This window comes from Microcaecilia unicolor, chromosome 4, assembly GCF_901765095.1.
Source record: "Microcaecilia unicolor chromosome 4, aMicUni1.1, whole genome shotgun sequence".
Classification (NCBI taxonomy): Eukaryota; Metazoa; Chordata; class Amphibia; order Gymnophiona; family Siphonopidae; genus Microcaecilia; species Microcaecilia unicolor.
Window position 1 is genome coordinate 52805226 of NC_044034.1, and position 25693 is coordinate 52830918.

The 25693-nt window shown below is 46.6% G+C and overlaps 1 protein-coding gene across 1 annotated transcript in view; it reads right to left on the reverse strand.

The window, feature by feature from the left end:
* The window catches only part of TMEM123 (transmembrane protein 123), a 105511-nt gene that overhangs the window by 56346 nt on the left and 23472 nt on the right, over positions 1 to 25693 (reverse strand). The window contains exons 2-3 of the mRNA XM_030200245.1: positions 23665 to 23718; positions 8619 to 8693 (exon numbers count right to left, since the gene is read on the reverse strand). Coding sequence (XP_030056105.1) covers positions 8619 to 8693; positions 23665 to 23718 — 129 coding nt within the window. The remainder of the gene's footprint in view (positions 1 to 8618; positions 8694 to 23664; positions 23719 to 25693) is intronic.

The window sequence follows — 25693 nt, forward strand, 5'->3', positions numbered from 1 at the left end:
TAATCGAACGCGAACGCCTATCTCCATGGGCGTCTATGTCCAAAAACGGGTATGTGAAGAGGCGGGACAGACCGTATTATCGAAAAAGATGGGCGTCCATCTTTCGTTTCGAAAATACGGTTTGGACGGACCAAATGCCATGGATTTGGTCCCTTCTGAGATGGGCGGGGTTTTCTTTAGCGATAATGGAAACTAAAAACGCCCAGCTCAGAAACGTCCCAATCCAAGTCATTTGGTCATGGGAGGGACAAATGTACAACACTACCATAGCTCTTAGGGGTGAAGGAGGCACCTACTTGTGGGTACAGTGGGTTTTAGAGGCCTTCCATTTACCACCACAAGTATTATAGGTGGGGGGGGGGGGGGGGGGTGGATGGGCCTGGGTCTGCTTGCCTGAAGTCCACTGCAATACCCACTAAAAGTGCTCCAGGGACAGGACTTGTTGCTGGTGTATACCCTTGGCACAGCAGTTGACACCTGAAGACTAATCTCGCTGAAAATGTCCTTTATTTGAATAAGCATGTTTACTCACAGTTAACTGCAGATCAGAGGTTGTGTCCCACTGGCAACGAGTCTCGCTGGTACTGAGATTAGCAGTATGTTCGAGCTGGCAGAATGGTGTACAATGCCCTCTTTCAGCATCATTCAAGGTAAGAACTAAGTGCTGTAACGTGGCTAACACATGAAAGGCATCTAAAAGTGTCTTACACAAATGGCCACTACCTCATGGACTACCGGAAACAAAACAGGGCACACTCTGACCCAGTAAGCAGAGGGACAAGCACCATGGGAGTAGAGCCTACCAACTACCAACATCGTGAGCATTTAACACAAGCTAGTGGAATCACGGAGCCCAATACCCTATGCCCACCACAATGCATTGCTGATGTGACTCTGCAGTGCCCTTAACAGAAAAGGTGTCACACTCACCCAAGACCCACATAAAGAACCAGGGAAAGGCTGTCAGAGGATAGAACACATTCTGCTGTCATGGAGGTGGGTACGGCATTTGAGGCTGGCATACAGGCTGGGAAAAAAAGTTTGTAAAGTGGGTTTTCTTTGGTGGGAGGGGGTTAGTAACCACTAGGGGAGTCAGGAGAGGTCATCCCCAATTCCCTCCGGTGGTCATCTGGTCAGTTGTGGCACTTTTTTGGGACTTGGACCTGAAAAAAAAAGGGTCCAAATAAAGCGGACCAAATTCTCGTCAAAAACGCCCTTCTTGTTTCGATTATCAGCTAAAGTCGCCCATCTCTCCTCGGCCAATAACCACGCCCCAGTCCCGCCTTCGCCACGCCGCCAACATGCCCCTGTGATCTCTGTTCATCTCTGTGACAGACTGCAGTTGAAGACGCCAAAAATCAGGTTTCGATTATACCGATTTGGGCGCCCACGGGAAACGGACGCCCATCCACCGATTTGGGTCGAAATATGGGCGTCTTTCTCTTTCAAAAATAAGCTGGATAGTAACATAGTAGATGACGGCAAATAAAGACCCGTATGGTCCATCCAGTCTGTATCCTAGAAGAACTGGAAAACAATGGCATACACCTTGCTAAAACATTGCCTTAAGATACCAGTGATCACTGTTTTTTTCCACTGGTAATACAACACTTTAATTGGAAAAAGTGGAGAAAGCATGCAGAGCATGGCTGACAATCTTACCAACTCCCCACCCCAAACTCCTGTATGAATGTGTGTCTCTATCTCCGTTGTGTATTCCGTGTGTGCACTGCATGTGTTACGTCTGTGGGGGATAGCTGGGGGTGGCAGCACAGTTTGCAGGATGGTTGGGCAGTGCGACACTTTGCAGGGTGGTAGTGCGGCCGCAGGGGTAAGACAGTTGTGTGTAATAATTTGGAGGTGAGGGCAATTAGCAGGGGAGTATTTTTTTTGGATGTAAGAGTTAGCAAGGTTTTTTTTTTTTTTTTGGGGGGGGGGGGGGGGGGGATAGAACAGTTTTCAAGGTGATATTTTTTGGGATGGGGCAATCTGTGTGGAGGTGGGGCAGTCGAGCGAGGATAATTTGGGGGGATGGGAAAGTTAGTGGGGTAGTGGAGCAACCAAGGGGGCTTGTTTTATGGGTACACCTTTTTGTGAGGTGCTGTGGCAGTTGCAGAGGGGTTATTTTTGGGGTGGGACAGTTTGTGAGGTGGGAACATTTGCAGGGATAGTTTTGGGGGTGGAGCAGTTTGCAGGTTGAGAGGCAAGTGGTATTACTTGGGATGGCAGTTTGCTGGACAATGGGCATTTGGGAGGGATAATTCAGGGCTATGGCATAGAATTTGGAGATGGCAGCAGTTTAGGGGAGTGGGGGGCACTTGTGGAGAGGAGTATTTTTTGAAGTGGAGGGTAATTTGTGGAGCAGCCATTTGTTCAGGAAAGCCACAAGGGGCAACAGCAAGTGCCCTTAGCTCCTGCCCCCAACACCCCCCAATAGACCACCAGGTAGGCTAGACAGAGGGGGGAGGGGCAGGCCTTGAACATGGTTGGCTTTGTCAGGGAGCCAGAAGGGGGATCAGGAGTTCTTTTTAAAGCAAAAAAAAAAAAAGTTATGTTGGTGCTGGCCAATATTCTGTGCGAGCATCCACATAATCCCTTGTACCACCTGCTCTTTTTTTTGGTGGCGGGCAGAAGCAATATTCAGTGGCACTGCCCAATCTGGTGCCCGCTTAAATCGCTTTGAATACTGGAGTATGCATGTGTTTTGCAGGTGTATGCGTGTACGTAGTGGCTTTTCTAAAATGACCTCTGCGACGTCTTTTATAATCAGAACTATCAAAAAAAGAATCAATTCCAAAGGAAATAAAATGCCTAAATGGCTTGGCAAGTCGATAGAGACACTGAAAAGGTCTAAAACAATGACCACTCAAAAAATATATAAGTACATAAGTACATAAGCACTGCCATGCTGGGAAAAGACCAAAGGTCCATCAAGCCCAGCACTCTGTCTCCGACAGCGGCCAATCCAGGCCCCAAGAACCTGGCAAAAACCCAGAATTTAATAACGATCAATGGACTTTTCCTTCAGGAATCTGTCCAGACCCCCTTTAAACTCAGCAAGGACAAAGGGAGAATTCAGTATAGGCTGTATCCCACAGCCAAGTTATATTCTCAGTGAGAAACGCCGTCCCAATATGGCTCATTTGAACGCTCTATATAGCATTCAACTCCCTAATATATCATGCTTATCCTTCAGAAACTCCATCAGGGATGCCAGTGCTGTTTCTCAGTCGACTATTGATTGAGGGGACCTTTTACTAAAGCTTATCTCGAGTTATCTGCAGCAGGCCCCATAGGAATAAAACAGGCCCTGCTGCAGATAATTCGAGCTAAGCTTTAGTAAAAGACCCTCTGCGAAATTTACACAGCACTGGCGTCCCTGATGAAGGAGTCTGAGACAGGGAGCTCTTTTGGATGTTTATACAGCAGAAAATGGAAGGGCGTCACAGCAGAAAGATAGGCAACATCTGTAGCTGTTTTTGAGCAGACTGGTGCTATACAGTCCATGGGCATTTAAATTGTTACTATCTTTTGATTAATTTGGATAAATTAATTTGGATAAATTTGGATTAGCCGACGGATTATTTTTTGGATTCAGCCTATCAGCTCCTTTATTTTCGCACTTGATATTTTCATGGGGCACTTGTTTGTTTAAAATAAGTTTAAAAAATACTTTTTAAATAAAAATATTATTGAAGGATAAGCATGATATATTTTTAGGAGTTTTAATGATGTACAGAGTGTTCAAGTGAGCCTTATTGGATGGCGTTTCTCACCGAGAATATAACTTGGCTGTGGGATACAGCCTATATTGAATTCTCCCTTTGTCCTTCAGTATATTTTTTGAGTGGTCATTGTTTTAGACCTTCTCAGTTCCCTCTGTCTCTATCAAGTTGCAGAGCCGTTTAGGCATTTTTTTTTCTTTGGGATTGATTCTCTTGAGAGTCCATAGTATTATCTCTGCCTTAGGGTTTATTATTTCAGTGATTTATTTCATAATCAGAAAACATGTTATGCAACCTACCACATATATGTGGATGGAAAAGGGGTTGCTTAACATGAGAATCTCTAGGAAATTTTAATTAATTGTACTACAGTTGATGCTGTTTCATGACTATTGTTGTGCATTTTCAATAAAAAGTTTTTGCACCTAGCTAGTTCAATGGTTTATATTTCTGTTGATTTTTGTTTTCTCTCTCACCAATTTTTGCTTGATTGATGAGAATCTTATGTTACATGGTTGGGCAATGATGCACCTCAGTGAGATAAATACAGTGGAAAGGGAGTACCAACATGTAAATAAATGGTAGTCTCAACTTGAACACGCAATTAATGCAGTGTGGGGGTACAAAGAGGGAGGAAACCAAAGTATATAGAAAGTTCTGTTGAAGTATTACGTTAGAAGCTACTGCTACCAAGCCCGACTTTGTAGTATCTTGTTTTCTCTCCTGGCCTGGTTTAAACTTGTTTTGCTTACTTTCATCAACATTTCCAAACTGCCACTGGAAAGTCGCCAATGTGCACTGTGGCTATCCTATAGAAGTCACATCCAAGAATGAGAAGCCCTATTAAAGTTTAGCAATGCAGAAAGAAGTCTCTGCAATATTTTTCATTCAATTCACCTTTCCCCTGGCAAAATAACTGTGGCGAACTCACAGGGGTGCCGTGGGGGGGGGGGGGGGGGGGGAGGGAAGTTGATAATCCTTAAGGGTGTCACGCTACATGCCACATGCAGCCCTCAGTTAATCTCGGGGCCCACCACTGCCGGAGATTGAAACAGCACAAAGGCAATGTGCTGCTTTGTACTGCTTACTCATGGGTGGGCTAGGGAAGTTTTTTTCACTTTTCTTTTGGTGATTGCCCACTCAATCTACTGCCACCCCTGCAGGGCCACCAGGAGACTGAGTCGGGCCCGGGGCAAGGCTGCCCCAGGGGCCGACCCCCCAGGGCTGCTGCCGCCCCCCTGCTACCCCTGTCGCCTCCTTCTCCTGCTCTCAGGCCGCTGGCGCCGCAGTCCCCAGTCTCCACCCGCCCACCCCCGTCGACAGCCCCCCTCCGTCCGCCACCGGGACAAATCAGCAGTGCCTCACCTCTGTGTGAAAGTGGCGGATCACCTCCCTTCGGGCCCTCCCGCAAAGTGCCCTGCCCTCGCGGAAACAGGAAGTTACATCAGACGAGGGCGGGACACAGTGAGGGAGGGCCCGAAGGGGGCGATCTGCCACTTTCACACAGAGGTGAGGCGCTGCCGATTTGAATGCAGGGGGCCCGTTGACGGACGGAGGGGGGCTGTGGACAGAGCCAAGGGCAGGCAGGTGAGACCGGGGACTGCAGCACCGGCAGCCTGGGAGCAGGAGGAGAGAGACCCTGGCGCTGGGCCCCCCTTGGAGGCCCGGGCCTGGGGAATTTTGTCTCCCCCTGCCCCCCCCTCTCGGCACCCTGAGCCCCTGCTTCAACAGGTCTGCAGCAGTGATTCACACAGGCTGTCTGCCTACCCCGGGGGCAGGAAGCGGTAGGCAGCATCTAAGAATCGCTGTAGCTGTTGTGCTGCAGTTAGCCCTATATTTTGATGTTTGCATGTTATTTGGACTTCAAAGTCCAACTAATATGCAGACCCATCAAAATCTGGGGGTTTTCAAGTAACTGCAGCACAACAGCGGTAGCGATTCCCACACACTTCCTGCCCCTAGGGTAGACAGACAGCGTGTTTGAATTGCTGCTGTGGACACATTGCAGCAGAAACCTTTCCTTGAGCTTGGGGGGAAGGGGGGAGTAAGAGGTAGAATTCTTGGGCATAGAGGTGGAGGGGGAGGGAGAGATACTGCATGGAGAAGGGTGAGAGAGGGAGAAATGTTGGACACAGGGGTGGAGGGGAGAGAGATCCTGCATGGGGAGGAGTGAGAAAGGGAGAAATGTTGGACACAGGGGTGGAGGGGAGAGAGATCCTGCATGGGGAGGAATTGGACATGGGGGGAAGGGGAAGGTTTGTGCATAGAGAGGGGTGATGGAGAGATGCTGCATTAGATTTATGGTGTCGCAAAGAAATGTACGGCTGGGGGGAGGGTTGTTTTTTTTCATTTGTACCCCGCACTTTCCCACTCATGGCAGGCTCAATGCGGCTTACATATTATATACAGGTACTTATTTGTACCTGGGGCAATGGAGGGTTAAGTGACTTGCCCAGAGTCACAAGGAGCTGCCTGTGTCTGAAGTGGGAATTGAACTCAGTTCCTCAGGACCAGAGTCCACCACCCTAACCACTAGGCCACTCCTCCCGGAACACAGTTGTTTTTTTTTTTTTTTTTTTTTTTGGGGGGGGGGGGGGGGGGGAGTGACCTGAGAAGAAATGTCTGGCAGGGGGAGGGGACACCTGAGAGCCTGAAAGGAAATATGTGGTCAGGGAGAGGGGGGAGAAATGTGTGGCGAAGGGAGGGGTTCAGTGAAAAATTACTTGGACGCTAAGGGTGCCATGAACTGAAAAAGTTTGGGAACCACTGTCTTAAATGGAAAGCAGACAACTCTTATTACTTCTAGATTTAAAAAAAAAAAAATTAAAAAAAGCCTGCTCCAATCACCATTTATGAGCATATGCCATAATTCTTCATAGGTATATATATATATATTTTAATATCTTCAAAATGTATTCAAAATGAGTATTACAATGATATACAGAATATGTACTTATCTCTCATGGTGAACCTGAGAGATATTCCCTATTTTTCAGATAAGTACATATTGTCTATATCCTATTTATGTGGTGACCTTGGCCAGTTAAGTGCTGAATATCGGCACTTAAGGCAAGTGCCAACTCTGTCACTGGAATGCCCCAAAATAGCCAGTTTTGCATTAGGCACTAATTAGACGTTTTCAGCGGCACAAACTGGTTAAGTGCCACTGAAAATGAGCAGTTAGCCCCGAACAATCAATTTAACAGCCTAGGAGCCATTTCTGGCAGGTTAAATCACTTTGAATATCAACCCCAATGACGTTATATTGTGCTCCACCTACTACAATGTAAAGGTAGAAGAGGCATTTTAAATAAAACTGTGCATAATATTCAGTAAAAAACAATTATCCCTATAGCTTGAGGTGGATATCTTAAACGGCACTCTTAAAAATTAAATAAATAAACCTAGTTTAAAAAAAAAAAAAAGTGAAGATTACTGTTCAGTCAGATAAGTGTACCTACACAGCAGTACAATTTAAGTGTTCAACCGAAGTGCGATTCCAATAACTTGGAATAAATGATGATCTCTACTGCTGCTTAAGTATCCATTTCTGACCAGAAAATGTCATAGTAACATAGTAGATGACGGCAGAAAAAGACCTGCATGGTCCATCCAGTCTGCCCATGACAAACTCATATGTGTATACCTTACCTTGAATTTGTACCTGTCCTTTTCAGGGCACAGACCATATAAGTCTGCCCAGCAGTATTTCCCGCCTCCCAACCACCAGTCCCGCCTCCCATCACCGGCTCTGTTACAGACCGTATAAGTCTGCCCTCCCCTATCCTCGCCTCCCAACCACCACCCCCCTCTTCCCCCCAACTGCTCCGCCACCCAATTTCAGCTAAGCTTCTGAGGATCCATTCCTTATGCACAGGATTCCTCTATGCATATCCCACGCATGTTTGAACTCCGTTACCGTTTTCATCTCCACCACCTCCCGCGGGAGGGCATTCCAAGCGTCCACCACCCTCTCCGTGAAAAAATACTTCCTGACATCTTTCCTGAGTCTGCCCTCCTTCAATCTCATTTCATGTCCTCTCGTTCTACTGCCTTCCCATCTCCGGAAAAGATTCGTTTGTGGATTAATACCTTTCAAATATTTGAACGTCTGTATCATATCACCCCTGTTCCTCCTTTCCTCCAGGGTGTACATATCGGTGAACTGTGTCCACCCCTGCCCATTACCCTCTCCTCAGTCTTTACATGCTGATACCCCAGTCTATTCTGCTGCTAAAAAAAAAAAAAAAATCCATCCATCCACAGCAGCTGACTCTCTCTGTTCAAGGGAGAACTTAAAACTGCATTGTAGAGTCATCAGGGCCATCGTTGAGATGCTGAACCGGACCCTGGGCAGGGCCGCTGCCGCCCCCCCCTTCCGATCGCTGCGGGATTGAAATACCTTGGCTGGCAGGGATCCCGAGGCCCCACCAGCAGAAGACTTCTTCCTCTAGCACTGACTAACTGCCCCGTGGCTGCTTTTCCTCTCAGGGCATGCTTGGTTTCAAAACCGAGCATGCGCGCCTGAGAGGAAAAGCAGCCGCTCAGCAATGAGCAGAAAAGCAGCGCTGGAGGAAGCTCCGGGTTCTCCCCAGCCTCCAAAAGGGGCCTGGCGCCAGAGTTTTCTCTCTCCTGCTCCTGTCGGGACGCTATCACTCGGGTCTTGTCAGGAGTAGGAGAGAGAGATCCTGGCGCCGGCCGCCCTGGCAGTCAAGCAAGTGCTTTCTCCTAGATGAATAGTAAGATTTCCTTTAAGATTCCTGCTTTGTATCCCTAGAAAAATCACAGAGGAGAGAGTGAGCCACTTCCTTGAACCCATCTACCTATTGAGAGAGTAGAGTGCTTTTCATAAAAATCTATTAGCAAGTGAAAATAATCCAAATGCTGACTTACCAGTGGTATTAGTGGTTAATGCGGTCGTATTGGAAGATCCTGTAGTAGGGGCTGCAGTCGGGGTTGTGTTTGAAGCTGTAAAAGGAAGATTAAGGGAAAATTAGGTTCTTACCTTGGTAATTTTTTTTTTCTTTAGTCATAGCAGATGAAGCCATTACGTATGGGTTATGTCCATCAACCAGCAGGGGAGATAGAGAGCACTCAAACTTTCACAGTGCCCTCTTGGCCAGCTAGCTCCACTGCCTCTTCAGTATTTGAAGCTTCCAAAGCAGTATGGCAAACCACAATGGGAATCACAAGAGCTTTCCTCACAGCGAACAATGGCCCATCACAAGGGCATGAACTCATAAAGGAGGGAATGCACATCCTCCTGGAGGGAATAAACTCATCCTCCTTATTGTATAAGTGGAGGGGAACACACGCGCCTCCTGGAGGGAATCACACATCCTCCCAACACACTGGAGGGAATGAACTCATCCTCCTATTTATAGAACTGGAGGGGAACACACGCGCCTCCTGGAGGGAATCACACATCCTCCAAAAAAAAAAAAACATGCTGGAGGGAATGAACACATCCTCCTAAATTTAAACTGAACATGAATCCTGAAGATTGTTTTCCAACTTTCTCCCAAGGAAGGAACTTCAGGAAATTAGAACAGAACCTGAAAAACAGATTCACAGCATACAGACAATCATACAGGGAGGGCTCATGGCTTCATCTGCTATGACTAAAGGAAAGAAAATTACCAAGGTAAGAACCTAATTTTCCCTTCCTTGTCATCAAGCAGATGAAGCCATTACGTATGGGATGTAACAAAGCAATCCCTATATAGGGTGGGAACAGGTCTCACCACACGCTGGCACTTGTGCACCAAAACGCGCATCCCTCCTGGCAGCCATATCCAGCCTGTAATGTCGGGCAAAGGAGAGCTTAGAAGCCCAAGTTGCTGCACTGCATATCTCTTGAAGAGAGAGTGCTCCAGTTTCAGCCCAAGAGGAAGAAATCGCTCTAGTAGAATGCGCCTTAAAGGCTACAGGCGGAACCCTGCCGGCCAGCAGATAAGCTGAAAAGATAGTTTCTTTGAGCCAGCGGGCAATAGTGGCTTTAGATGCTGGAGACCCTCTGCGAGAACCGGATAGCAAAACAAACAGATGATCAGAAGTCCTGAAAGAGTTAGTAACTCGCAGATACTGCAGCAGAGTCCTGCGCACATCCAAAAGGTGCAGCTGCCCAAAAGATTCTGGAAACTCTTCCTCTGAAAAAGAGGGCAAGAAAATGGGCTGGTTTAGGTGAAAGGCTGAAACCACCTTAGGCATAAAGGAAGGCACGGTCCGAACCGTGACTCCGGACTGAAAATTTCAGAAATGGGTCTCTACAGGACAGCGCCTGGAGCTCTGACACCCGTCTCGCCGAGGTAATGGCCACCAGAAAAACGGCCTTCAGTGTCAAATCTTTCTCCGATGCTCGCCAAAGCAGCTCAAAAGGAGATGCCTGCAGGTTTTTCAAAACTAGCCCCAGGTTCCAAGCTGGACAGGGTGCTCGCACTGGAGGTCGGAGCCGAAGCACCCCTCTAAGAAACCGTGCCACATCTGGGTGAGCAGCCAAAGACACGCCTTCCACCTTACCACGAAGGGAGGCCAACGCTGCCACCTGCACCCGCAGGGAATTATAGGCCAAGCCTTTTTGTACACCTTCCTGCAAAAAGTCCAGAATCGGCGAGACAGGAGCCCGCATTGGAGCAATGGCTCTGGAAGCACACCAAGACTCAAACAGGCACCAAATCCTGGCATAAGCCACGGAAGTGGACCGCTTGCGGGCTTGCAGGAGAGTGGAAATAACTTTATTGAAATAACCTTTATCCCTCAATTGCGCCCTCTCAATAGCCATGCCGTAAGACCAAAGCGGCCGGCGTCCTCCATGGCTACCGGTCCCTGAGTCAACAGGTTCGGTACCAGAGGTAACGGCAGAGGAGCCTCCAGGAGCATCTGTCGGAGGTCTGCATACCAAGGTCTCCTTGGCCAATCCAGGGCGGTGAGGACCACTTCTCCTGGGTGCAGCCGAATCCGCAAGAGCAGGCGCCCTATCAAGGACCATGGGGGAAACACATAAAGTAGACCTGGAGGCCAGGGTTGAGCCAAGGCATCCAACCCCGCCGAGCGAGGATCTCTCCGTCTGCTGAAGAAGCACGAGACTTTGGTATTGGCACTTGTCGCCATTAGATCCATCACGGGCTTGCCCCATTTGGCACAGATCTGCAGGAATACTTCGTCTGCCAGATTCCATTCTGCTGGATCGATCTGATGCCTGCTCAGATAATCGGCCTGCACATTGCTCTGACCTGCAATATGAGCTGCCGACAGACACTGAAGATGCAGCTCGGCCCAGTGGCAAATCTGTTCGGCCTGCGCGGCCAGTGCTCTGCACCTTGTTCCGCCTTGTCGATTTATATAGGCCACCGTTGTCGTGTTGTCCGACATCACTCTGACAGCCAATCCTTCCAGGGTCACTTGAAAGGCCAGAAGCGCCTGAAACACCGCTTTCAACTCTAGGCGGTTGATGGACCACTCCGACTCCTCGGGTGTCCATAGACCCTGGGTATGCTTCCCCTTGCAATGTGCGCTCCAGCCCTTCAGGCTGGCATCTGTTACTACTAGGCACCAAACGGGGAGCGTCAGCGGCATTCCTCGCCGCAGCATGCTGTCCGAGAGCCACCCTCCATGCTGAGTCGGGCCGCAGGGAGCCAAGTAAGTCTGCATTGGTAATCCTGAGAAATAAAAGACCATCTCCAGAGTAGGGAATACTGTAGAGGTCTCAGGTGCGCTCTCGCCCAGGGTACCACTTCCATCGTGGCTGTCATCGTCCCAGCAGCTGGACAATGTCCCAAGCTCGCGGGCGGGGCATCCTCAGGAGCAGACGGACCTGATTCTGAAGCTTGCACCGCCTTAGCTCGGGTAGGAACACATAGCCCGAGACTGTGTCGAACCTGGCCCTCAAAAATTCTAGAGATTGTGAAGGGGTCAGATGACTTTTGGCCATATTGACGACCCAGCCTAGAGATTGCAGTACTGAGACCACTCTGGCTGTAGCTTATAAGCTCTCCGTTGCAGAGTCTGCTCTGATGAGCCAGCCGTCTAGGTACGGGTGAACCCTGATACCCTCTCGCCTGAGAAAAGCAGCTACTACCACCATTACCTTCGAAAAGGTTCGGGGAGCTGTGGCGAGGCCAAAAGGCAAGGCCCTGAACTGGAAATGCTTTCCCAACACCGCAAACCTCAGAAACTTCTGGTGCGGGGGCCAAATCGGTATGTGCAAGTAAGCTTCTTTCAGGTCGAGAGACGTGAGAAACTCTCCTGGCTGTACCGCCGCAATGACGGAGCGCAGGGATTCCATGAGGAAATGCCGCACTCTCAGGGACTTGTTCACTTCTTTTAAGTCCAGAATAGGGCGAAAGGACTCACCTTTTCGCGGCACCACAAAGTAGATGGAGTATCGGCCGCAGCCTTGCTCGGCGGGAGGCACCGGGGATCACTGCCCCTAACTGAATCAGACCTTGTAAAGTCTCCTCCACCGCCGCCCGTTTGACGGCAGAACCGCATCGGGCTCCACAAACACGTCTCTTACTGGGGCGTTGAATTCTATTTTGTATCCATCTCTGATCAGGTCCAGAACCCACTGATCTGAGGAAATCTTGGCCCACTCCTCGACAAAGAGGGAAAGCCGTCCTCCGATGACAGGCATCGAGGAGAGAGCCGGCGCACCATCATTGAGAGGGTCGCCCCTGAACTCCTGGTCTTGAGCCACCGGCTGCGGAACGCTTGTCCGAGCGAAAGGAGTTCCTCTGCTGACCACGGGCACGTGAAGTGAACCCAGCAGAACGCCCCGGGCGGTACCTTCTAGCTTCACGGAAGCGAGGTCTGTACGAGGAGTGGACCGCCTGGCCCTTAGAGGAAGGCCTCTGCCTATCTTCGGGCAAGCGCTGGGGTTTTGGATCACCCAGGCCTTTAACAATTTTCTCCAACTCCTCACCAAATAGGAGAAGTCCTTGAAAAGGCAACTTCACCAACCTTTGCTTAGAGGCCATGTCCGCTGCCCAGTGTCGTAGCCACAGACGACGGCGAGCCGCCACTGCTACTGCCATTTGTTTAGCCGAAGCTCTGACAAGGTCATAAAGGGCATCAGCCAGAAAGGACAAGGCCACCTCCATCCGCGGAGCCACATCCAAGAAGGGCTCCGCTCCATCTCCGGGCTGAGCCACTGCCTGTTGCAGCCAAGCTAAGCAGGCTCTAACAGCATAACAGCTGCATGCAGACGCCCGAACAGTGAGACCTGCAATTTCAAAGGACAGTTTCAATGCTGTTTCCAGCCTACAGTCTTGAACATCCTTCAGGGCAACACCTCCTTCAACAGGGAGGGTAGTTCTCTTTGTCACCGCAGTGACTAGGGCATCCACTGTAGGCATTTGAAAACGAGCCAAATGTCCCTCACGCAGAGGGTATAACTGCCCCATAGCCCTGGAAACTCTTAAAGGTCCCTCGGGGTCAGCCCACTGAGCCGAAACAAGCTCTAGGATGGAGTCATGCAAAGGGAAGGCCCGAGCAGCTTTCTTGGTACTAGCCATCCTGGGATTATCCGAGGAGGCCATGCCACTGTCAGGATCTTCTATCGAGAGGGCCTGCAGGGTATCTGAAATAAGCGCTGGCAGCTCATCACGGTGGAAAATCCTCACCGCGGAGGGATCATCCAGATCCTGTGGTAAATCCGCACCTGACTCTGGTTCCTCAGACCAAGAACGTCTGTCAGAGTTCTCCGAATCCTCACACCCCGACCACGGGGGGGAAAAAGGTGCACCACAATCTGAAGGGGAATTAACCCTTCTGCGCTTATCTTTAGGCCAAGCATCCGGGGAAAAAAACCTCACTGGGCAGTCCCAGGCCAGAATCCATCGGGGGGGCAATCAGAGGAGCCTCAGGCGACCCCTGAGGAAGGGCTCTTTTCAACATGTATGCTTTATGCAGCAAAAGCACAAAATCCGGGGAGAAAATCTCACCCTGGGCACCCAAATCCTGTCCGGTGCTAGCCACTCCTGAAATAACCTCATCTCGAGGTGCCCCACCCGGCTCAGGTCTCTCCGTGTCCACGGAGGCCGCGCCATGCGGTGTAAGCAAAATGGCGCCCGCTGCCAGCTCAGAGCGGGAAGAAACATCGCTCGCCATGCTCGGGCCGGCTCCTACGCCAGTACAGCACGATTTACAGAGCCCTGCTGCTGATTTGCGCTTGCCATAAGTGGAACAGCGCTTTACATTGTCCGCAGCCATCGCTGAAAAACGGCGGTAAAATCCAAAATGGCGGTTTCGCGCCAAAATCGCCCCGATCACGGGCCCACCCCGGAGGAGTTGGAAAACACTCTTACCTCAAAGGATCTAGTGTACAACTACGATCCTGCTGAAAATCAGGTCAAAAACCTCTGTTCCATTTTTTTTTTTTTTTAAGCTGTGAGGAAAGCAGAGGTATTGAAGACTCCGGAGGCTCAGATGAGTGGGAAAGGCAGGGAAAGGGCGAACCTATATGCCTGCATCCACTGTTGGTGGGTAAGGACAGGGAAAGCAAGGCAATATGTCCACATCCACAGAGGTATGGGTAAGGCAGGGAAAGGGCTAACCTATGTGCCTTTAAAGTGAAGCTGCTATAGCCTCCAACACCCCGGTTAACAACTGGCAAGCCAGGAACCACCTCCCGGCAGATTTTTCTGGAGCTCGAACAAGCTGCAGCCACCCTGCTAGGGGAGATAGAGAATACTGAAGAGGCAGTGGAGCTAGCTGGCCAAGAGGGCACTGTGAAAGTTTGAGTGCTCTCTATCTCCCCTGCTGGTTGATGGACATAACCCATACGTAATGGCTTCATCTGCTTGATGACAAGGAACTCTTGATTTTGGATGAGCATAATTTTCCATGCAATCAAACCATACCTCTTGAAAGAGGGAAACCAAAACTCTGTCAACCACATTCTACACCTTACAGTTTTGCATCCTTCTGTGCAGCTACTTAGAGAGGAAGCAGAGGTCCTTATGCAATAATACAGTGTCCTCTCACAAGTAAAGAGGTTTTCACGCAGCAAGCTTAGCACAAAAACATACGTACATTTTGGTGTTTATAGAACTAACTATAAAATACCTGCTGTACCTGAATGTACACTGCTTTGATAGCTTTTAGAGCTGCAGGCGGTATACAAGAAATTTAACAAGATAACAAATCAAGAATACAGCACAAAGAAGATTAAAATGGTGAACTGAGGAAAGATTTGGAGAGAGGAGATGTAGAGCCAAACAAGGTGAGACAACTTTACAGCTGACGACTCACCTCACCAAATCAGCTTGCAACGAGTTACAAACAAATCAACGCTTAACTTCTTATATAAAATCTATCACTCTACTCCCTCACATGACCCTCTCTAAAAATACACTATTTCTCCTATACATCATTACACACAAAAAATATTAAAATAATTCCAATCATTTTCTATACCATACGTCTTGTAGATACTAATTTCAATTTTCCACGTTAAAAACCTTACATAACTATGCCTTCAATTTCACAGTTCAGAATTCAAATTTATTTAATACACCACAAATCAAGGGGTCCTTTTACTAAGGTGCGCTGAAAAATGGCCTGCGCTGGTTTGGACGTGCACAGGTCCATTTTTCAGCGCACCTGCAAAAGAGGCCCTTTTTTTGCCAAAAATGGACATGCAGCAAAATAAAAATCAGTGTGCATCCATTTTGGACCCGAGACCTTACCGTCACCCATTGACTTAGCGGTAAGGTTTAACGCGTTAACCGGTCGGTAATTGTCAGTGCGCGTATACTGCCGATTACCGTCCGGTTAGTGCCACGCGGTAGAAAACAGAAATTATTTTCTGCAGAGCGTAGAAATTATAATTACCGTCAGGGGCACGCGGTAGCCCGGTGGTAGTTCTAATTTGATGCGCGCTGTACGTGCATAGGCACCTATGTATCTTAGTAAAAGGGCCCCCCAAACACGCTAAAGCAGTTTACAAAATTATAAAATGATAATTAAAAAAATAAAGAAGGAATATAAGAAAAACGGAGGCCTAGGTTACAAACATTCATCCAAGGAAAAAATCATAATATTAATATAAAGGAAAGGGAAAGCGAAAGAGAGGATTAAAATTTAACATATAAGACACAAAAAGGAAGGGAGGATATGCCGAAAAGAGGAAGCAGACTATGTGATGACATTGCTACCTAAGGATCTGCAGGCGAACAGTCAGTTTAGTACGAAGCAGATGTGGAAATACCTTTATAAACAAATGTATTTTTAGTAGTGATTTAAATTTTTATAAAAGATGATTCATGCCTAAATAAGTTCAGGAGGTAAAGCATTTCAGGTAATTTCCTTTTAAATGTCAAGTAACACTATATCCGTTGAAGCTCTGAGGGAATAGAGTTCTACAATTTAAGGCCCATCACCCCAAATGTCACTCCAGATACAAGTGGATTGCAGCTTAATTTCGTATGGCACACTAAGAAAAGCTTGAGAAACTTTGAAGGTTCATACGCAGTCATAAGATTTCTCAAGTACACAGGGCCCTCCAGCAAAAAACAAACAGAACAAGTAAACTAACATGGAGAGGAAGACAGACAGCATCCTGAATTTCCAGGGAGAGTTCATGTTACAGAAAAATGTGTAAGGCAAGCAATAAGCATGTTTGGGGGGCTCCTGACTGGCAAGCATAGAATGGAGATAAAAAGTGGGTTTGAAGCATGGAAGCAGAGAAGAAAAGTGCAGGAGAGATGGCGGGGAATGAAACTGTGTGTAAGGGGGGAGTGAGGGGCAAGACCACAGAGGAATTACGATAAGGATTCAGTTTCTGCATGATCCTTTGTTGTGTGGGGTACTGCAGGGCTCCTCACTGTCACTTTGGGCAATTAACTAACTGAAAAGCAGATTAAGGTAATTATTTACAGAGATGAAATTTCACTCGTAATACCTTTTCTACAGACAATAGTGAAAACTGAGGAAAATCTTCTGGAAGCATTCCTATTCATGTTTCAAATTTAACTTTGGGTGACTGTTTTCCCCATTAATGATTCTTTGAAGATACTTGGCATTTGGTTAGATTCCAATTTATCATTGTCTATACAATTAAACATGATGGCTAAAAAGATTTTTATGACTAAGGAAATTGCTTAGAATCAAACATTGTTTAAATTTTAACTTTGAAGTAATTAGTCCAAGCTCTTAGCACAAATAGACTACTGCAATATAATTTTTATAGGATGCTCAGAGTCAATTTGACATTAATTACAATCCTTGCAGTGTACGAAGGCTAGATTGCTATGCTCTGCCCATAAATATGATGAGTAACCCCATTCTTAACTGAATTACATCGGCTTCCTTTGGAAACAAGGTTTATTTTTAAATCCTGCACAATGATTTTTAAAATTATGGTTCAGCACCATCTAATATGTTCGCATTTGTATTCCTATTTTATACTGGTAGACAACGGTTTAAGGAAACATTTATTTTTACATTTCTCTTCAGCTTAAGGGGATACATTTTAAAATGTTGTTTGAATTAAGATTACCATATCAGATGGCCAACTCATGGAATCTATTACCATCTTATCTTCGGCAGATGCAGAATTATTCTCTATTTAAAAAATATTTTAAAACGTTTGTATTCAAGACATTTCTGATTGGATCCTAGTTTTCAGGGATATGTCACTATGGGGTCCTTTTACTAAGCCTCAGTAGTGTGGGCGTGTGTTTTTGGCGCGCACTGTGCCACTTTTTTTTTTTTACCACAACTAGGAAAAAAGGCTTTTTTTTTTTTTTTAAATGGAGGCAGTAAATGGTCATGTGATAAACTTAAAAGTAGGGCATGGCTATTTACTGCCTGAGCCCTTACCGCCACCCATTGACCTAGTGCTAAAGGCTCATGCACGGTACTCATGCAATACACACCAATGTGGCTGTGATGCCGATTACCACCGAGAACAACCCCCATGGTAGAAAATAGAAAAATATTTTCTACCGCAGGAAATAGCATGCATCAACTTTGAAATTACCGCCAGGTGGTTACACTAATAGGGTGGTAGTGTCAATTTGGCGTACATTACATGTGAGTTAGCCCTACCATTGGTTTGTAAAAGGTCCCCTATTGGAATAGATGCAGTTATATTACTGCTTGTTTTAGAAATTTATATATTATTTATGTAATCCCCTGTTAAGTTATGGACTAATAAGAGCGTAAGTCCCCGTAGAGAGTCCCTGGGGGGAGTGAAAGGGAGGTCCCTGGGTGAGAGGAAGTCCAGCCTCAAGGGGAGTAGTTCTGAAATAAAATGTAGAGCGAGAGTGCTGAGAGAGGAAGAGAGACAAGGGTTTTTCTGTTTGTAGCTGTGGGTCTTTGGTTGCCTGTAATCCCCTGTCAAGTGACCCAAAGAAGAAAAAGGGGAATCCCATTGAGAAGAAGTGAATCCATTTGCTAAGAACAAGGAGAGCTGTTAAGTGAAACAGTAACTGGTGAAGGGGAACTCTAGGTGGGCAGGGGAGAGTCCCAGTCCAGGAGCACGGGATAGGAGACAAGGAGTGCCCATCCCGTAGGTAGGATGAGCCAAAGCAAAGGTCACCTTGGGTGGAGGTTAGACCAGGAGGGGCTGAACCTGACTCATAGAGAGGAGAACAGCTTTTGAAACACGATATCTTTTGGGATAGGCATGAATTGGAGCTGCACAAAGTGTAAATAGCCTTGTTTAAGAGTGCCTTGTTACATATATCCCATTAGAAGAATACAGGAGTTCTGCTGGGGGAATACCAGAGGAAGATTTATTTAAGGACTGTACTGTTTGATGAAGAGTTCATACAGTTGGATGTTCCTATGATTTGAAGTTGAAGAATAAACTGAGTTTTAATCTACTGACTGTGGAGTGGTCATTTGGAGTAAAAGGTGTACAGCTGTCTCCCCACAGCCAGTCTCGTTTCCCACAGAGATTTGGACCTCGACTGAGTTTCCTGGGGGAGAATAGGGTCATCCCACCCGCTAACACTTCTTTCCCTAGGTGGAGGCACCGCATGCTAAGCGAGTGAGTGAGGGTCCAACAGTCTGCCCTTCGCGGGGGCTACAGCCCACTCGTACCCTGGACCTAGAAGCGCCCAGGCAAGACGGGCGTTACATTTAGAACTGTGTAGCCTTTTGCTCTTGGAAAATCATGCACCTCCCAGAAATAAGATGTATTAATATTCTTTATTTGACCGGAAGCAAGAGGACTGTTGGGGGAATGAGTTTTGGAGCAATAATACAGAATAAAGTGTACAGTATGGTAGTCAGACAGAAATTACTGAAGTCTGGATGTGCCATGTAGGAAGATTTGGCAAGAATCAAAAAGTTAAAGAAGCTTTATTTTCCTGTTATCGGGAATTCTAAAATTCCTCAAACTTGCTCATCATGTACTCCTCCTTCCCACCAATAATTAGTTGCTATTGTGGGAATGGAAAGAAGGAAGACTACTGCATTTCTTCTCTGTAAAATATACAGCTCCCACCTCACTCTTGGGCAACTCTCTCACCCTCCTCTACTCCCCATTCCCTCCCTCCACCACTCAGATGAAGTCCCCTCCAGCACCTCTCCTCATTCCTCATCTCTTCTGTGACATCCTCACCCTCAGCCACTCTCTTCTATATTCACCAAACCTCAGTTGGAGTCCTCTTTCCATCATCTCAAGTTCTGACTGAGGCCAAAGATAACACTGTTTTTTTCCAGGTCCCTAATCCAACCCCCCCCCCACACACACACACACACACACACACACTTTCTCCAGTACGTAAGCAAGTGGACTTTCAAAGCTTGATTATTATTATAGAGTCAATAATGGAAAGAAAACCAGAGGGATCTGATATCCTGGATTCTCTACAAGGAGAACTATTCCAGCAGTTGGTAATGGAACCCACTCAGGATGTGGCTATACTATAATTAGTGCTTGTGAATGGGGAGCGTTTCTGATGTTATAATGTGTGATTATCTGGCATCCAGTGATCACCATATAGTGTGGTTTAATATTAAGACAGGTGTGGAGAGGGTTCATTCAAAAGTGAGGGTTCTAGACTTCGAAAAAAAAAAAAAAAAAACTAAATTTGTTCAGATGGGGGATTACCTCAAAGAACTGTTGTCTGGATGGGAACACCTGGAAGAAGGAAGACAGCAGTGGGGAAAACTGAAAGTAGCTATTGTAAAGGCAAAAAATCTTTGTGTAAAGAAAGTAACTAAAAGTAAGAGAGAAAGAAGGCCATTTTGGTTCTCAAAGTAGTAGCTGAAAAAGGAAAAAGAGGTTAGCCTTTATATACTACAAGAGGTTGCATAAAGAAGAAGACAGACAACAATATTTGGAAAAGCTAAGAGCAGCTGGTAGAATAGTTAGGAAAGCAAAGAAGCAAATGGAAGAAAAAAAAAAACAGCCAATATGGTAAAATGGGGGGGGGGGGGGGGGGGGGGGGAGGGGGAAATAATACATTATTATTATTTTTTTAGATATGTTTGTGTTAGGAGAAAGTGCAGGAGTGGCATTGTGAGACTCAGAGGAATATGCAGAAGCTGATAAAGATAATGTGGAATTGTTAATGAAAAATTATTCTTACCTGATAATTTTATTTCCTTTAGTCGCAGCAGAGACTTGTGGGTTACGTCTATCTACCAGCAGGTGGAGATAGACAGCGCTGAACTGCACTAACTTACAGGACGGAATGCTCCTTTGCCAGTCAGTATTTCTCATAACAAAGCAGAAGGAAACAGAGTTATAACATCAACATGTTGGGGAAACATGATCAACCAAGAACTGCCAAGATGAAACAGAGCACAACAGACCATCTAAAAATGGAAAATGCAGAGACCCAGACTAACAGAAAAACCGATAGATACTACAGATGATAAAACAGGATGGGACTCTGGATTCATCTGCTGCGACTAAAGGAAAGAAAATTATCAGGTAAGATATTATTTTTCGTTCCTCAGCATCAGCAACAGATGAATCCAGAGACTTATGGGATGCAGCAGAGCAGTCTGTAAGTAGGGTGGGAACCTGAAGCTCCCATGGATAGCACCAATACTCCAAAAGCTGCAGGTGACCGAATGGAGTCAACCAAAAGGTAATGTCTACCAAAAGGATGCAAAGAAGACCAAGTCGCCTCCCTGCATATCCCCACCATGGAAAACAGATGAGCTACCACGCCAAAGGTTGCTACAGCCTGGCCAGAAGACGCCTCCTTGAGCCAGCAAGCTCGCATGGCTTGGGAAGCCCCATCACCTGCTGAGGCCCTGATCAAAGCGGGAACTAATGAAATGACCACTGGAGCTCGTTGAACACATCCTAAAAGTGGAGATGTACTCAGAGAATGACTAGCTCTCAGGAAGAATCCAAGGGCAAGTGAGAAGAAAGGCAGAAAAACCCTTAAGAAAAAAAGGCGGGATCAAGTGAATATCCCCTAGGAAGAGAACTCCAGTGATATCTCAACACACCTAAGTCCGGAGTTCCAAATTTCTGCAGGGACAGATACCGGAGAAGCAGAGGAGTGAATAGATGGATAGAGTGGACTTTGAAGGAAGAAAAACAGTGAGACTGAGGTGGAAGATGTGGTTGAAATCTACAAGTGGGTGAGAGTAGTAGTCCGACACCACCTCCGCGGCCAACCGAGCGAACAGTGTGGGGAACAGGGCTGCAGCAGAAGCAGAGCCTTCAGAGCAAAACCAAGTCTCAGTTAGGGCAAGCAGATGGAGAGTATGAGAGATAGAGAGTAAAAGAGATAAATATGTAGGAAAGTTTGTTGCAGAGCAGACATTCCACAGAACACACGAGAAAGGTAAGAAGGGGAGGGGAGAGGAGAGGAACAGAAATTAGATTGGAGACATTACAGTGTGAACTGCAGGAATAGGATGAGAGCAGATGTGGAGGACCAAGATTGGGATTGATATCCCCAGAGGAGAGCAGGAGAAGGAGCAAGAGAATATTGAGAAGAGCAGGCGATGCATGACAGCAATGAAGATGAGATGTACTCAGACAGAATGGAGATGGTTGAATGAAAGGAAGAAAATGTTGAATGTTGAGAGCTGAGAAGGGAGAAGACAAAAGGAATGATGAGGTGATGAAATCAGAAGGTGGGCAATGTGCTCCTGTGGAATACAGTGGTTTCAGAGGGAGAAAGAGATTAGGAAGGGACAGTATCAAGAAGAGAAATTGTACTGGAGCAACAGGAAATAACAGAGAAAATATAAACTGTAGAACGGAGGCTCTGGGAGTGAAAAGAACTGTGGGGACACAACACACAAAGGCAAGAAATTAAAGACTCACTCCAGGGCACCGACAGCAGCCCTGGTCGTGTCCCAGTGTAGCCAGAGACAAAACACTAACCTCTCTCACTGCAGTCCTGATACTGGGGGCACCAGTATCACTCCTGAAGTCAGTTGAAAGTCTAAATTAGAGACTTGAAATACTGGCTTTTTTTTGCTGAACATCCACAGCAAGGAGGAAGGAATAGGAGAGGACAGGAGGGTGGGGGAGGGACCTGGGGTGACCAGGTGTACTCCTTAAAGGCTGCACCTCTCAGCCGCACGCTGCACAGCTCAACTAAGCTAGGAGACCCATAATAGGTGCGACTACTACAAGACACTTGGTAAAAACTCTAGGAGCTGAAGCGAGGCCATAAGGCAACACGTGATGCTGGAAGTGCTGTGTCCCTAGCCAAAATCGAAGTCAGAGACACAGAGCCATGACAGTCTGTGCATCGCTATACTCTGGGCAGAGATCCTGGATGCCACATCAAAGGTGTCATAGGCACCCCTGGCCAAGAACTTCCTACATGCCTTCTGCTACTTGACCAACTGGTGTAGAGATTTGGCTTGCTCCTCTGGGAGAGAATCCACAAAATCAGACATACTGCACACCAAATTCTGCAAGTACAGGCTCGTGTAGAGCAGGTAAGGTTGAATATGGCATAAAAGCCTGATACATCTTCCGCCCAAAAGAGTCCAGGGCTGTAGCTTCTCTGCCTTGGCATTCCGAAGCATAGTCTCTAGAACTTCTGGCCCTTAGGAGCTCAGATTCCATCACCTGGGAAGGAGGAGGCAATCGAGGCTTGTCAAACCCTGGGGAGCTTTGGATCCAAAACATGGTGTCTATATTCTTGGGCAGGACAGGGACCTAAAGAGGGGACTCCCAGTTCCTCACCTGAACATCCTTCAAGATCCGTTGAAGAGGGACCACCACAGCTGCTTTAAAAGGAGATTTGTAGTCCAGGACCTCAAACATCTCAGCCCTGGGCTCTTCCTCTGTCTCCAAACGAATGGGAATGTCATCCGCCATTTCCCGTACAAACCCTGGGAAGGAAAGGCTGTTAGGGGGATATGGGTCAGATGGGATATCATAGGACTCCTCCCCCGAGAAGTACTGTGGATCCCCATCAGACTCCCATGAGAACTCATCGGTGTTGGCAAGAAATTCCTCATGGGAAGGCCAAGACCAAGCCTGTCTCGATAAAAAGGAACCATGTCCCCGAGAAGGGCGTTGTGTCGGCTCCATCCTCGACTCTGGAAAAGCTTCCTTCACCAATGCGGCAGTCGGCACTGCACTCAACACTGGTATTGGAGATCTCACCGCAGGCTGAGGGCCTTGCAGGAAAGCAGCAAGAGGCACGGCTGGCACAAGCATCCCAGACGCTGATGCACACTGCTGTAAAAAAAACCACCAATAGCTCAGGGAGCATGGCCTGGATGTGATTATCGAGAGAGGCCATCGGGAAAGGCTGAGGTGTCGGTTCAGAGACAGACTGCTGAACTGTAAAAGTTGAGACGGTTGCCTGGTCTTGGCTTCGTGGAAACCCGCACACTGGCACTTCTTGTATGGAGGGGGAGCAGTCTTCCCAGCTCCAATGCTTCTCAGGGACCGAAACCCTCGGTACCCCAGAACTCCCTGGCATATATCCATTTATTCTAATTAAGCATAAAAGACTTCTGGGAAGTGAAAAGCAGACTTGATACTTACCAATGCTCGGGGTTGGTGTCCCACTCACGAATTTGGCAGCAGTTGTGACTGTTGCTGAAAGAAAAGAAAAGAATTAACACAATAGAATACAATAACTCCATTTATATTCCACATTAGTGTGTGAGCACTTACCGATACCAGTTTTGCAGGTGGTAAGGGCTCATGCATTAATCCTGTGCTAATCAGTTAGGGGTCCTTTTACAAAGGTCTGCTGAAAAATGGCTTGCGGGTAGTGTAGGCGCGGGTTTTGGGCATGTATCGATCCATTTTTTTAGCGCACCTATAAAAAAGGCCTTTTTTAAAATTTCTGCCGAAAATGGATGTGCAGCAAAATGAAAATTCCTGCACATCCATTTTGGGTAGGAGACCTTACCACTAGCCACTGACCTAGCGGTAAAGACTCATGCGGTAACCGGGAGGTAATGACCTTTGTGTGCCAAATGCCACTTGGCAAGTGTCCATTACACACGCCCCCCCCCAAAAAAAATTTTCAGACGCACGTTATTGGACGTACGCCAAAAATGAAATTACTGCAAGAGCCACGCGGTAGTTGGCCGGGAACTCCATTTTGGCGCACGTTGGACGCGCGCAGACGCTTATGCAGCTTAGTAAAAAGACCCCTTAGTGCACGATAACATGGACGTGCTGATTAGCACAAAAATGTACATTTTTTTTAGACGTTTATGTAAAACTAATTCAATGAAAGTTTCAAACTACTGTATATTCAAAACCAACTGATCACAATTTTCTGTTGAAATACACCAGTATGCATCCTGCTCATATTGAACATAGCTTGCCTGTCTCACAATTTTTTTGCGTTATCAGATCTGTAATGATTTTATAAGCATTATACGGAGGATCTTCAACAAACAAACGTTTTCAACTAGGGGTTTTCTGAAGAAAATTGTAAGGGCAGCATGTAAACATGCTCTTTTTAATAACACTTAATGTTGTAGAAGCAGATTAAACAGGCGTCTACTGTTACATGTGTTCTCAAATGTGCAGATTTTGTCCCTAAGATAGCTAAAATTGTGAAGCGCAATTGGAAGGTTCTTTCAATGCATGAAATATTTAAGCAGGCTTGATGCACGATATCTTATGCTTGCAATAAAAATCTAGCAGATATGCTTTCTCATTCTGATATATAAACACCGGATATACAGAATTAGGTCATTGTAAATGTAGCCAATGCTCCTTCTGTGATATAATGACAAAAATGAATGAGTTCTAGTGGCCCAAGGGCAAGAAGTGCATTCAATTATTGCATACTACAACTTGCAATACCAGTAGGGTGATTTACGTCAGTTTGCCCTTGTGGTCTTCTTTATATAGGACAGACTAAGCGGCAATTGAGAGCTAGACTTACAGAGCACAAGCATTGCTTGAAATATTAAAAAAAAAAACCTCATGCACCTATGCTACAACATTGTGATCAGTAGTGACACACTTTTGCTGAATTAAAATGTATGATATTAGATCACATTATAGATAATCAGCATGGCGGTAATATTTCCAAGCTACTAAGGAAACGTGAACAGCATTGTGTTTATCGATTACAGACTAAGTCCACAAGGTCTTAATGGATCAATAGAATGGGATGCTTTTTACTAGAACTCTTGGGATTGGCTGTTTTTGGCTTCTTCTTTCACTGGTGGAGGCTTTTGGCACTTTTTGGTGTCTTAAGTCCGTCCGGTCACCATTTTTGTAAATCATCTATAGTATTTAGATCCTTCTCCTGAAGCAGGCTAAGCAACAAGGGGGGGGGGGGGGGCTTGTCAGGAATCAGGATATTAATTGAGGCTGCCTGATATTAATAACAACTAGACTGACGGGAAGAGAATGAAAGATTATTTACAAAATACTCTGTCAGATATGTTTTTTTTTTTAGCTTACCTTTAGTGTTACAATTTTCTACGGACATTATAAGACTACTTTTGTGTCTGTAGATGTTGGTGAATGTGCTGTTTTCTTCAGTGGATTTTTTCTCCCGATTGTCGGGAGTTGTTTCCCATGAGGCCAATGAGAGAAT